This window comes from Schistocerca cancellata, chromosome 1 (genome assembly GCF_023864275.1).
Source record: "Schistocerca cancellata isolate TAMUIC-IGC-003103 chromosome 1, iqSchCanc2.1, whole genome shotgun sequence".
Lineage (NCBI taxonomy): Eukaryota > Metazoa > Arthropoda > Insecta > Orthoptera > Acrididae > Schistocerca > Schistocerca cancellata.
In genome coordinates this window covers 644904069-644918539 of record NC_064626.1, presented here as the reverse complement: position 1 = coordinate 644918539, position 14471 = coordinate 644904069, and the positions used below count along the sequence as shown (strand labels likewise).

The following is a 14471-nucleotide window of genomic DNA, read 5'->3' as shown; positions in this document are numbered from 1 at the left end:
ACTGTCTGACCTTCTGCGGAGGGGGAGTGGTAGTAAGGAGGAGGCGAGGAAGCACAGCATGGGAAGGTGGAGGGATAGTGGGGCAGGAGTGGGAGAAGATGTTGTGCTGCCTTTGGGAGCTTGCTGGGACATGGTGGGGACAGAACAGGGTTGCTAGGTGAAGAGTTGAAAAGCTATGCTGAAGGACGGTGGGAGGGGGTGGGGGAGAGAAGAGGAGAGAAAGGGAAAAGATTGGTAGGTGTACTGGTGGGATAGAAGGTGTGTGAACATGGAAAGGGATAGGTAGGGGGAAGACAGGGGTGTAGCAAAGGTTCACGCCAGGGGGCTTACGGAAACAACGGATGTCTTGTAGGGAGTGTTATAACCTGTATGCTGTGAAGCAGTCACTGAAGTGAAGCACGTCATGTTGAGCAGCAGGTTCAGCAACTGATGGTCCAAGTGTCTCCTGCCCATAGTTAGATGGTGGCCATTCACATGGACAGACACCTTGTTAGTTGTCATGTATGTATAAAGGGGCACAGTAGTTGCAGCTTAGTTTGTAGAGCAAAGGGAACCCTGCCTTTAATGGTATAGGAAATGGCTGTGACTGGAATGGAGCAGTTAGTGGCAAGAGGATGTGTGAGACAGGTCTCGCATCTAGGTCTATTGCAGGGTTGTGCGCCATGAGATAAGGTTGGAGCAGGAGTGAAGCACTCCTCTCATGACTCAGTACCAACCAGGGCAGGAGCAACAGAATCACATTGTCTGCCTGGTTTTAAACTACCTCTCATTGTACTGTTGAATGAGGAATATGCTCCTCACACCACCATCCTCCCCACCACCCCCAAGTGGTATTCCAACACCCACCAAACAAATCTTTGTCCACCCCTACTCCACTTCTGTTCCAATCCCCTTGCCTCAAGGCTCATATCCATACAATAGGCCCACTACCACCTACTCTAGTCTGGTCATCAGCGTCTCCTATCCAATCAAGGGCAGGGCTACCTGTGAAAGCAACCATGTGCTCTACAAATCAGGCTGCAACCACAGTGCTGCTTTCATGTGGTCATGATAACTATCAGGCTGTCTGACTGCATGAACGGCCACTGTCAACTGAGCCCAAGAGACCGTCGGACTACCCAGTTGCTGAACAAACTGCCCAACACAATATGCTTCACTTCAATGGCCCCCTGACCTCACCTTTGCTAGTCCCTGCCCTCCATCTATGTACCCCCTTCCATTCTTCCAAACCTGCACTACGCATGCGTTCTATACCACGAACACATTGTATTATGCTATTCCGCTTCCCACTATATCCCCCCCCCCCCCACCCTTTCTTCCCTGCCACGCCCCTGCACAAAACTCTGCACCTAACAGCCTTATCTAGTGAGCACCACAACATTGCATGCACCCAAAGGCAGAACAATGTCTTTCCCCAAACCTACCCTATTATTCAGTGCCACATGCTTTCTTCCACCACCCATCCCAGCAGATCCCTGCTCAGATGACATGGACTCACAGTCTGCAGTCAAGCTCCAGCATCCAGACACAGTGGCCATTTGTGAGTGAATTGACCTTGTGTGAATATGTGTGTGTGTTTTCTGTTTCAGAAGATGGACTTCTACGTCCAAACACTTAAAGGTTTAGCAATGTTTTTCATTGTGCCAGTCTGAAACTCAGTACCTCCAATATGTAGTGAGTAATTACCTGCCATTTTCATATTATTTTTATTGCATCTGGGCGTTTCCACTGTTTGACAGGACGTGTTTTCATTTTCTGTGAAGTGAATAATAATCAGTGTGCACACAGAATAAGGAAAAATGACAAACACTTTCAGTTTCATAGTTTTAAAATAATGTGAAACAAAAGAACTGCATGTACAATGCTCTTGTTCAAAAGTTTATTGTTGCAGAATAATGCAGTCATGGAAAAAAGATGAGACAGAAGAGTGGGGAAAGAAACACTGCATAAAAGAGTGAAGACAAAAGGATAGCAAATGGTAAATTTTGGACAAGGGGATGTGTTGTTTCTTCTTATGGAAAGGAAAGAAACTGGTGACATTTAGAATGTTATTAATATTGATGATGTTCAAAAGTATGTAGTAAGGAGCTGAAAAACATATTCAACAAGGAAAGAGAAGGTAGCTTCAAATCCGCAGCAATGTAAACTTAGGTCAATAAGAAATAGAGAGCTGACCTACAAGGAACTATCTTATGTATAACAATAATAACAATAGAGGGGGGGGCTATTTTGTCATTCTTGTATTTTCTGAGAAAGCATTGCTCAAAATATCACAACAGTTGTACAGTAAGTTTATTTACATCATGGAAGGTTAGGTGATGCAGAGAATACACAAAGAAGATTATCTACTTCTTAATGTGCAGAGATAAATAATGATTGATGGTTATTTCGATTCCCATAAAAATTAAATACTTCAGGTTTCTGTTCAAACTCATGATCATGATTTGCAACTTACTAATTTGTAAATTTGTTGGTAAAGTGTAATGCAAGAGTTCCCATGCTGGTAAGTTGCTCATAGCTGTTCAAGAAACTTTTTAATAGGCTGAATGATTCCCAGACAGGAAAACCATCAACTGAATGGGAGTAAGTGTTTCAAATATTTCTATGTACATAACAGATAATTTTAAATAAAATATAGTGATGTATGGAATTTTTAAGGGGGGCAAGACATGGCTAATGTTAAATTAAAACAACGGAAGTAATGGACACAAAAAATGTCAGCCAAATGACTACCCTCACAAAAGTGAAAGTATAGCCATGAACACAGGAAAACAACCCAGCAAACACTGCCACACTGGTGCTAAAGTCTTTTTTTTAAAGTGTGCACAGTAAGTAAATGAAAGAAATGAATCCTGTAAATCTCAGGAACAAAGAAATGCATTAAAAGCACAGGAGAACATGAATATTTATTTAAAATATAAATTAGTTTCAAGGAAATGTATGGAAAGCACAGGAGAACATGAATATTAATTTCAAATATAAATCTGTTTAAATACCACAAAAATTAATAATGAACTGTACACAGTTAGTCACTCAGTTGCTTGGACAGCAGCAGTTTCTGTCCTGCCCTTCAACAGAAACATCCAATGAAGTACAACAATTAAAAAACATTGATCACAGCATCAAAACAAAGAACGTAATACAAAGACTGTGAATAAACAAGGGAACTATGTATAATGAAGGTAGTGATGTGCCAGTGAAAGACAGTATTAAAGCTGAGAGTGTTACAAGAGAGAGGGTTATGGAAAGAATTCTAGTCAATTGTTACAAAACTGTCTATAATTCAGCATTGTTTTGTGGTATGAGCATGATACGAGGCAGAACAGGTGTTTTGTTTGTAGAGCACTGACTCTAACTTACTACATCTGCAGCTATGTGATTACTCTGCAGTTCACACTTAAGTGATTGGTACAGGGTTCTTCAAAACACTTTCAGACTATTTCTTCACTGTTCCACTATGTAACAGTGCGTGGGGAAAATGAACACTTAAATCTTTCTGTACAAGCTCTTATTTTGCTTATTTTATTATGATCATCATTTCTCCCTATGTAGGATGGTGACAATATAACAATTTCATATTTAGAGAAGAAATTTGGTGATTTAAATTTTGTGAAAACATTTCACCACAGCAAAAAATGCCTTTGTTGTAATGACAGCCATCTCAACTTGCTTATAATTTCCATGGCACTCTCCCCCCTATTTCATGATGATAAAAATGAAGTGCCGTTCACTGAACCTTTTTGATGTTCTCCTTCAATCATATTTGGTAACAATCTCATACAGCATAGCAGTACTCTAGCAGAGGATGATCAGGTGTAGTGTAGGCAGTCTTTGTAGTAGTTCTGTTGCCTCTTCTAAGTTTTCCACAATTGAAAAGCAGTCTTTGGTTTGCCTTCCTCGCAACATTATCTATGTGATCATTCCAGCTTAACTTGTCTGTAATTATAGTTCATATGTATTTAGTCAAATTGACAGCCTTTAAATTTGTGTGATTTATTGTGTAAATGAAATTTAATGGATTTCCTTTTGTCCTTGTGCGGATGACATCTCAGTTTTCCTTATTGAAAGATAGTTGGCACTTTTCATGCCATTCAGATATTTTGTGTAAGTGATTTTCATGTTGGTTTTGATCTTCTGATGACTTTACTGCAAACAATCAAAGAGGGTTGCTCAGATTATCTCTAAATCTTTTATGTTGATTAGGAACAGCAGAGAGCCGATAACACTTCCTTGGAGAGCACCAAATATCATTTCCATTTTATTCAGTGATCTGCCATTGATTACTACACAATGTGACTGTTCTGAGAGGAAATCATGGATCCAGTTGCACAACTGAAGTGATATTGAATAGGCATACAGTTTGATTAGAAGTCTCTTGTGAGGAATGGTACCAAAAGCATATGCACACATGGCTGCCAACTCCAGCACCTTGGGCCAGAATATATCACATGAGATGCAAGCAGCAGTCTGGAGAGGGGGAGGGGGGGAGGGAAAGGGGGAGGGATAGTAGTGTGCTGGTGAGGAGAGAGATGAACGCTGTCTGGTGAAGTGTGCAGGGCTAGACTCCAGCAGGCACAGTGTCAGGATGCTGTGGGGCAGGGAGGTGGGGAAAAAGGAACAAAAAAGGAGAGGCACAGGAAAGACAGGTGGATGTGTTGGCAGAGAGCTGCAAATAAACAGTGTGCAACACGAGAATGGGGAGGAGATGATAGGACATAGGGGCTGGAAATTGTTGGGTGGAGGGTGTGGGAACAGTATTTTACCATAGGTTGAGGCCCTGATAATTATGGGATTGGAGAATGTGTTGCAAAGATAACTCCCACCTGTGCAGTTCAGATAAGCTGGTGGTGAAGGAAAGGACCCAGATGGCTAGGACAGTGAGGCAGCCACTGAAATCAAGTATGTTGTGTTCAGCTGCATGTTGTGCCAAGGGCAGGTTACTTTGCTCTTGGCCACAGTTTGGCAGTGGCCATTCATCCTCGTGGGCAGCTGGTTGGTAGTCATACCAAAATAAAATACTGTGCAATGATTGCAGCAGAGCAGTTAAAGGACATGGCCACTTTCACAGGTGGCTACCATCACTTCCACTTCCCCTTCCCCTTCTGTACCCTCTCCAGATCGCTGCTTGCATCCCATGTGATGTTGCATTCTGGCCCGAGATGCTGGAGCTGCATGTGCTTGCTTGCTTGTGTGTGTGTGTGTGTGTGTGTGTGTGTGTGTGTGTGTGTGTGTGTGTTTACTGACAAAGGTTGTGGCCGAAAGCTGCATGTGAATGTCTTTTAATCATGCCTCTCTGCAATCTGACTTGTCTTCTTTCTTATAAGTCTCTGTTATGTGTATCTGTTGAGATTATTAAACTTATGGACAAATGCTGTGAATTTTTCACCAAGCCAATACATCTAACAGTAACAAAGGTGTTGCCACCAACTGTATTTACTCTATCCTTTCTAAACACTGTTAGGTCCTTTGTAAAAATTGTGGCTGAACTTATCTATGGCTTCAGCCAGCTTTCAGTACCTGTATAAAGCTTCAACGCTTTCTGTTAGCACTTGAAGCTCAGGTTCTTCCGAACAGTTTACAACTACAAAACTGATTGCTGCTATGTCTACCCTCTTCCTGGGTTCAACTAGCACCTTTCAAAACTGAAACCCTGTCTGCACCCTCTACCCTAAAAAGCCACCCAGTTCATTCCACATGGCCCCCGCTACCATTTAGCCATCCCCTGCATGTAGTGGTTACCTGACCTATGAAGTGGAACCCAAAAGCCAGCCATTGTATGCCGCAAGTCGAGAAAACTGCAACCTACACAGTGGCAAAACCATCTGAGCTGCTGATTCAGACCCTCCACTTGGCTCTGTACCAAAGGTCCACAGTTGGTCCTGTCAATGGTGCTACAGATGGTGAGCCCTGCCTTCATCCTGCATGCAGGACTGGCAATCTTTACCACTTCAGCTAGCCACCGGAAACCAGAGTCAATCTCTCCTGATCCAAAGCAACACACATCGTTAGTACTAACATGAACCACCTGCAACTGGCTGCACCCTGTGCTCTTCATGGCATCTGGAAGCATTTGGTCCACATCTGGAATGACTGCTCCCAGTATTTGCAGACACTCCTTGGCAGCCATATTCCCAAGGCACATCATTATGTGTCTGACATTGGCGCTCCCAATTACCAGTAAACCTGCCCTGTGTGAATGTCCAGATCTTGCAGGCCAAGAGGCTTCCTCTGGAATATGGTGAGTGACTGCATCTGGCTCAGGGTCTTTGTCAGCAATGGATAGCACCTGAAATCTCTTCATCACATGAACTTTGGAGGCCCTTTGATCAGCCCCCTGGAAAGTCTTTCCTGCCTGTCACACTTTTAAACAAACTCCCCCTTGACCACAGGTGACAGTCATCCTCAATGCTAGCAGTACCTTGGGTGGTCACAGCAGTGGACTGATCAGCGGACATGACAGACATGCTGGATGTACCTTGCATCTCCATGTCCGCCCACCCCCCACCCCCCACAGCTAAGACCACTGACAACAGCCTCAAGCTATGTAACCAAAGCCAGTACCACCTGGAGCTGCACACAAAGGGTCACCAACTCAGCTCATATCTGAACATAGCAATCACAGTCCCTATCCATACTGAAGCCTGATGATCTATAGAATAAACTGTGATTAAAATGCAGAACTCACAAATGGAATTTTGTGCTCTGAAGTGCTGCTACCTAGAGGGAAGTTCCAATCAACTAACAGTTGTAACTGACTACTCACATGAAAACAAACATCTGATGCAAAACAAATGGCAGAAATATACACTACATAGTAATTAAAAAGTGAAATTGTACCTACTAGAAACACAAGTACACAAGGAATTTAAGCTTTTAGAGTGAAAGGGACACAGTAAATAATACTATATGTCATTTCTTGTTATTAGAAGCTCGTTACAGCGCACAAGCAAAATGCTATGATCTGAAACGCTGCTGCTTGGACGGAAGGTGCTGACATATTATCTATGAATAAAATCACATTCAACATCCACAGACATTCTTCCTTTCTAAGACATTCTTCCTTAGTTATCTCTATCACAAATACCAGACTTTCTCTGTAGTCTTAATGTCTCCCTTTGTTTTAGTTACTTTTATGTAACCTATCTCACTGCCTCAGACAGTCTCTATATCATTTTCACTATCTCATCCTTCCTGTTCCCCTTCTCTTTTGCCCCAATAATAACCTACTTCCACATTATGCATTTGCTTCCTTTTCTTTCTTCTGAACTTTCTTCTTGTCAGCTGTCTTACCCATTACAACACCTCTTCCAACAATTAACTGTGGGCTTCTATAAATGATCTGACACCATGAGTAATTTCTTGTCTTGTGAATTCTATCTTGTGGTAACTTAATGTTGACTTAATAAATCAGTAATATAATTGGAACCAAGTGTACCTCTCATAATTCAGAGGTATAGGAGATGCCCTTATTCTGCTCATCTTTATGTACATTGAATCAATTACTTATTCTTCACATGTTAAAGTGTAACAAATTACAAAAACTAAAGTATGAATTAAAATTTTGTCCTCCACTGGTCAGACCTTTCAAATCTGAAAATTATGACTATTACCGTCTATTTGTGATTCAAATACTTAAAAATCCAGAATGGCACAAAAATCAGTTACTTTTCATTCTCAGTTTATTGTAATCACATAAAATTACTTACGTTCCACCACGTGGCTTATTGTCTTCTGAGATATTAGGTTTAAATGAGCCAACAATGTATGTTGAATAATTATGCCACTGGACAATATTAACAGTTGTTATTCGAGAAGGTCCTCCCTTAAAGTTTATATGTCCTGATACACCATTAAAATCAGTCTCCCCAATGAGTTCTACAAAACGTCTGCAAAGAAACAGATTTTGTTATGTACCTGACAGGAAACACATAATGAACATGAACAAAATATGTAACCAAAATCACAGATTACCTTGTGGTGCTATCATTATGAATGTTAGAAAAATGTGACTGGTTCTCTTTCCACAGTTTGTCTAATGCAAGAGCATAGGTCCACACTGCATCATAGGCATAGCCTCCATAGTTTGACATTCTCTCTCCATTAGTTGTATTGCATGCATTTTTATACTGTTCCATCCACTGCCCAACTGTTTTATTTTCTTGCATGATACTGTCGTTAGGTGCAAAGTATGCATGGCTAAGAGCTAAATGACCATTGATGGCCTAAACATGACAGATAACAATAAGATTAATCAAAGAGAATTGATGTATTGACTTGATTCATGTGTCAAAAATCTAATATATCATTAGCAGCTGTAACATAATATTTGAAACTTGGGACAAAATAAAAGTTTAATTTGTACTTTAACTCTTGTCCTTAGTTCTCATTGTCTGACATTTTATCAATAGGCTAATGAAAGAATGTATGTGGAACGTAAACAATGAAATGATTGAAAACAGCCACTCACTGTATGATTGAAAAGTGGGTAGGCTTACAACCAAGAAACTAGATATTGAAGCTCATCTTTCAGATTTGTCACTTTCATTACAAGCAGGTACTGGCAGACATAGTTGTCCATGCACATGCACCCCCCCCCCCCCTCCCCTCCACCTTTCTCTCTCTCTCTCTCTCTCTCTCTCTCTCTCTCTCTCTCTCACACACACACACACACACACACACACACATGCACACAAGGAGAGAGAGAGAGAGAGAGAGAGAGGATTGGGGTAAGGGATGGGGAGGGGGAGAAAAAAAATGCTACTGAGTATATGTGACAAACTTAATTCAAGTGAAGTGCAGAGAAAAAAGGGAAGGAACTGAGGCTGAGGTTGATGCAGGCCAGGGGATGGTGAAAATTGAAGCAAAGACATCAGGACTGAAGGTGTTGGACTGACTTTCACCACCCATGCAGTTCAGAGAAGCTTGAATCAAAAAGGATAGGATTTGGAAGACATGGATTGTCAAGTGACCAATGAATCAATCATGTTGTACAAAGCATTATGTTATGCACTGGGTGGTCTAAATTTACCTTGGTGAAAATTTTGCAGTGGTTTTGTATGGGTTAACACCTACATGGTGGTCAAGCTATTTAAAAACCCAGACAATGTTGCAGTAAAGTTGGTACATGACTAACTGTAGCATATGATAAAAGGGCACTGAAAGCCCTGGTAAATAATACATTTATCTAGTCTACTCAGAGGCAGTACTGGTAACAAAGACAACTCATGCCAGTCACACCTCGAACAAAGAGAATCTCCCCCCCCCCCCTCTCTCCTCTCTCCTCTCTCTCTCTCTCTCTCTCTCTCTCTCTCTCTCTCTCTCTCTCTCTCTCTCTGTGTGTGTGTGGGGGGGGGGGGTGTTCGTAAGAAGAAAATAAGTTCTAAATCAGAAAAAATTTAACTACTTGTTTATGGTTCATATACACTGGTCAGTGGTTGTCATTAACCATTACACTGATTGAGTTAATATCAATTTTGTTGTTTCAGTGATGCAGTTTCTCCACATGCTTTAAGTTCAAATAACAGAAAACTAAACACAATCTACATGTCACAAAGTTCACCAGTGACAAATCTGCAAACATACTGCTACCTGATATCCCTAAAAATTTAGAGGTACTCACTATTTTACTGCAAGGCCAAAGCAGAAAAAAATTAAGTATAATCAAATTCTGTGGTGGATCAAATAACTTTATGGTTTGTGAGAGATCTACAAAGACAAATGAAAATTTCACTTCTAATACTGGTCATGGACTGTGCGGCTCGTCCCGGCAGAGGTTCGAGTCCTCCCTAGGGCATGGGTGTGTGTGTTTGTCCTTAGAATAATTTAGGTTAAGTAGTGTGTAAGCTTAGAGACTGATGGCCTTAGCAGTTAAGTCCCGTAAGATTTCACAAAAATTTGACATTTCTAATACTTGCTCTCAATTCCTTGCCACATGGATCATATGCCTGTGCAAGATCCCATCACAAGACCTGTCCAAAGGACCCACCCAGCAGATACTTTGCCAGTCTCTTCAGAGACTACACTGTCAGAGACACTACTAGTTTGTGAAAGCAATTGTCTCATTTACTAGCACTGTTATAACTTTTCTACAGCCTTTTATGTTGTGATAGCCACCAACTGTCTGCCTAAATGCATGGCTACTGCCAAACTGTGGACAAGAACAGAGTTTGCCACTCAGAGGCAGAATACACTGTTGAGCACTATATGCTCACCTTCAATGGCTGCTGCACAATCCATGTATCGAGATTCTCCCCCCCCCCCCCCCCCCCCCATGCTATCTTCCTCGAACTAAGTAGATGGAAATAATGTTTACAAAAATACTCTGATCACATGGTCCTCCTGGCTTCAACATCCACTAGTTTCTGTGCCACATAACCCCCCCTCCCCACCAAGCCCATGCCCATAACATCACTCATTCTTTACATGGTCAGCTCTACCTCTGTTATCTATCCCTCCCTCCCAGTCTGGTCCTCAAATTCGTTAATTCGTTGTATGATACACACAGTTCTCCTGCCTTCATCAGAGTGAGCTCACTAGTGCTACATTTCTACCCCATCACTTGATATCTCTCTTTCCATCCATCAGTTACCCTTCCTCCACCCTCCCTCCTCATTTCTACTTCCTTCCTCCTCTTATTCACTGCACCTGATGCACTACAGTATAATTTAATATATATTAAACAATATAATAAATTTCAATAAGATGTAACATCCTACTTACCTGAACCATTTGTTCTTTAGTGCAAGTCAGATTCTCTTTTGGGTGTCTCTCTGTATCATACCAGTCAGGATCTAGCCACAGAGGAAGAAACCAAACATATCCCTGCTTTGCTGTCATTTCTTGCCGGTAAGCTTCACACATAAGAGATCTTGCAGCATGGTCATATACATCTCCAATTATGATGCGAACATTCTTACTTTTAAATTCTAGCAAGTACTGAAAAATAAAATTCATATTTTAACATGGTAAGCATTCATCGGAGCTATCTCATCGACTTTATTACACATACATATAATAAAAATGTAAGATATTTTCAATATTGCTGTAAACTTAAAAGTTGGTTCATGCGTATGCCGTGAGCAAAATAAAATAAATAAATATTGGGATGGTGCATACGTTTGGCGTGTTCTTCCACAAATATAATAAAGTGTTTCTCCATAAGTTTAATAAACACAGCAGATACACATAACAGAGACTTCAATTATCAATAACATTTTCCCATTCACTATGTACAACACTCTACCAATGCTGGGATAACTTTGATTCCATGACCGTAGAAATCATGTGGTTTTGAGGCAAAGAGTGTGTCGAGCCATGTTTGGAGTGCATTTTTGTCCAGGAAGGAAATTCCTTGAGGGTTGTTCGATAGAGAGTGGAAAAGATGAAAATCAGAGAGAACAAGATCAAGTGAATAAGATGGGCAAAGAATGACTTCCCAACCCAACTCCTGTATAGTGTTTTTTGTCAGTCTAGAAGAATGCACCTGGACGTTATCATGGAGTACCATTACTTCATGCAGTCTTCCCAGTCATTTTTATTGGATTGCATCTGTAAGATGTGTCACTTGTTGACAATCAATGTCAGCAGTGATGGTTACACCTCGGGAAAGCAAGTTGTTGTAACACGCCACACCATCGCTGTTCCGCCAGGTACACAACATTATCTTTTGTGGACATTCACAGGTCTCTGTACGGGAAGTTACTGCTTTGTTTGGGCTCAAACATTCCTTTCCTTTCCTTATGTTAGCATAAAGAGATCATTTCTCATCACCATTACTGATACAGGACAGGAATGGTTGTTGCTGTCCACAACCCAATTGACGATGAGCAAGCAGAGATGCACATATGGCCATCCACTGATCTTTGTGATTTTGGCTTAGAGCATGCAGTACCCACACACCCAGTTTTTAAATGCAAATATCGCACTATGGCAGAAAGATCACAGTTCATCAGATTTGCCAGTTCTTAAGTACACCGATGTGGATCACTACGGATCAATGCATTTCAACGATCTTCATTAAACCCAGAAGGTCTTCCTGAATGTGGAGTCACTGTCAGAACAGCCCTCCTTAAAATGAGATAACCATTTTCTTGCCATTCTGTGCCCAATAGCATTACCTCATACAAGCCGCAAATGTTTCTGGCTGCCTCTGCTGCTGTCACCCCTCCACTACACTCTAACACAAGAATATGTCAGAAACGTTCTGATGCCCACCTGTCTTTAATTTCATAGCAATGGCTGCCTCAATGATGATCAAATATTGACAGATATTAACTGCAATTGTAGCACAACAGTTAAAGAAAAAGCCATCAGATGAATTATTGTTAGTTGTAAATCCCTGGTGGAACACTTCATAGTTTTGTACATGTTTAATTTTTCCTCTTTTATATTTTTTAGTCAAGGTGAAGAAATATATCTACCTATTCCAATAAAAAGTTTTAAATATAGTGTAAAATAAAACCCAAGGAAAAATAATGACCATGGAAAAGCAAAACTGTATAGAGTCCTGGTCGAAAATAATTACTTTATTACTGAACAGGAAAACTGAAAAAGACATTTTATCTGAACAGACAATGGAATGCACAACCTGCACCAAATAGAGAAAACTGTAAAATTTGAAATCTATTTACTGCATTGATTCTGGAGGTACTGTTTAGGTGATAACTAACAATTATTGTTAGGAGCTTTACAAGACTATGAATAAATGCATCATTGTAAAATACATCGTCTTTTTGATATTTCCTGGCAGATTAAAATTGTGCTTTGGACTAGTGCTCATCTAGCTTACTAGCCTTGTTGTAATAGTTGTGGGCTGTTTCTCTCTTTTCCATACTGAATTGATCAGCACCAGTCTCTGTATATATGAATTGTCTGATGCCACTTTTGGTCATTTTTGTGTGATATGTGGTTTTTGCTGGGGAACTTGGTTTATCATTGTATGTATCTGTTATTACTATTTCTTTATCCTTCTTGATATTTGTGGGAATGTTCAGCATGCTTTTTATACAAGAATATGTTTACTACAGAGAAGTAGTCATCCTGGTATTTATTAAGATCCATTTAAGTAAACAAGGATAAAGTGGTAGATCGCGTAAAGTAAGAATAACCTAATGAAACAAAATTATCGCATGAATACAAAATTTTGTTGACAATACTGATAAATACACAGAACATTTCAATCAAAGTAAATATCCAAATATGTATCCTTGGTATAAATTGTCTTTGGACATGGACATGCTTCATTATGGCATGTAATTAAACTTGATTATAAGTTGTAATAGAAGTTGGACAAATTTTAAACAGACTAGTCAAAATTATAACTGCTGGAAGTTTTTGAGAATGAGGAGTGATATTTTGTGGAAATTTTGGTTGTGAAACAATTGTTAATTTTACAAGTGTTTAAATGAAGGTTAACATAATAAACTGTCAAGTATCGAAGAGAAAACAGTGTTTCAGTCATAAAAAAAAAACCTCAAGCCTGAGTAATTGACTCAAATGTTTCATTCTACCACCCCTACCATCACATATCTATATTATTGATTAAAAAATGATATGGATATAATAGAGAGAAACATTCCACGTGGCAAAAATATATCTAAAAACAAAGATGATGTGATTAACCCAACGAAAGCGCTGACAGGTCGATAGACACACAAACAAACACTTAGGGTGTGTGTGCGAGTGTATACCTGTCCTTTTTTCCCCCTAAGGTAAGTCTTTCCGCTCCCGGAATTGGAATGACTCTTTACCCTCTCCCTTAAAACCCACATCCTTTCGTCTTTCCCTCTCCTTCCCTCTTTCCTGATGAAGCAACCGTTGGTTGCGAAAGCTTGAATTTTGTGTGTCTGTTTGTGTTTGTTTGTGTGTCTATCGACCTGCCAGTGCTTTCATTTGGTAAGTCACATCATCTTTGTTTTTAGATATATTATTGATAAAAAAAAGTAGTTTTCACTTCAAGTGCAACATAGACTTTATTTCCAAGCTTGTGGTAGCTGGTGAAGTTACAAGGTACAGCACACAGCCTGCTGACATTTTCCTACTTTCTAGACTTCAAAGCTCCCATAGCTACCTTGTAGGACTTTCACTCCTAAAAGAAAGGATAAATTCTGGCCAAGAATGGCAAAGGTTCTAGATCACACCACAGTCTGGCACATGGTTTTAATCTATCAGGAAATTTCTCTACACTACACATATTTCTGAAGAGTGAAAGCTTCATTCTGCATATCTGCTTCTTGATTTAAAGTATTTTAAAACAAAAATCTCATGATTAAAGGTATTCAAGTTTAAATTCAAAGGCAATTCTGCAAGCAGCACAATGAAATCTCATGAAAGGTAAACAGATATTTGTCACCCAAAAGACACAGGTATGGCCTAAGTGAATATGTATTTTTACGTTCACACTTGTGTCAATGCACTGAAGATGAAGGTAAAACAAATCATACCTGTAACAGCTTCAACAGCACCTGACTGCA

General features: G+C 40.2%; 1 protein-coding gene across 1 annotated transcript in view; it reads right to left on the bottom strand.

Moving 5' to 3' along the window:
* Positions 1-14471, bottom strand: part of LOC126183392 (uncharacterized) — a 661091-nt gene that overhangs the window by 35850 nt on the left and 610770 nt on the right. The window contains exons 18-20 of the mRNA XM_049925338.1: positions 10720-10935; positions 7972-8222; positions 7707-7886 (exon numbers count right to left, since the gene is read on the bottom strand). Coding sequence (XP_049781295.1) covers positions 7707-7886; positions 7972-8222; positions 10720-10935 — 647 coding nt within the window. The remainder of the gene's footprint in view (positions 1-7706; positions 7887-7971; positions 8223-10719; positions 10936-14471) is intronic.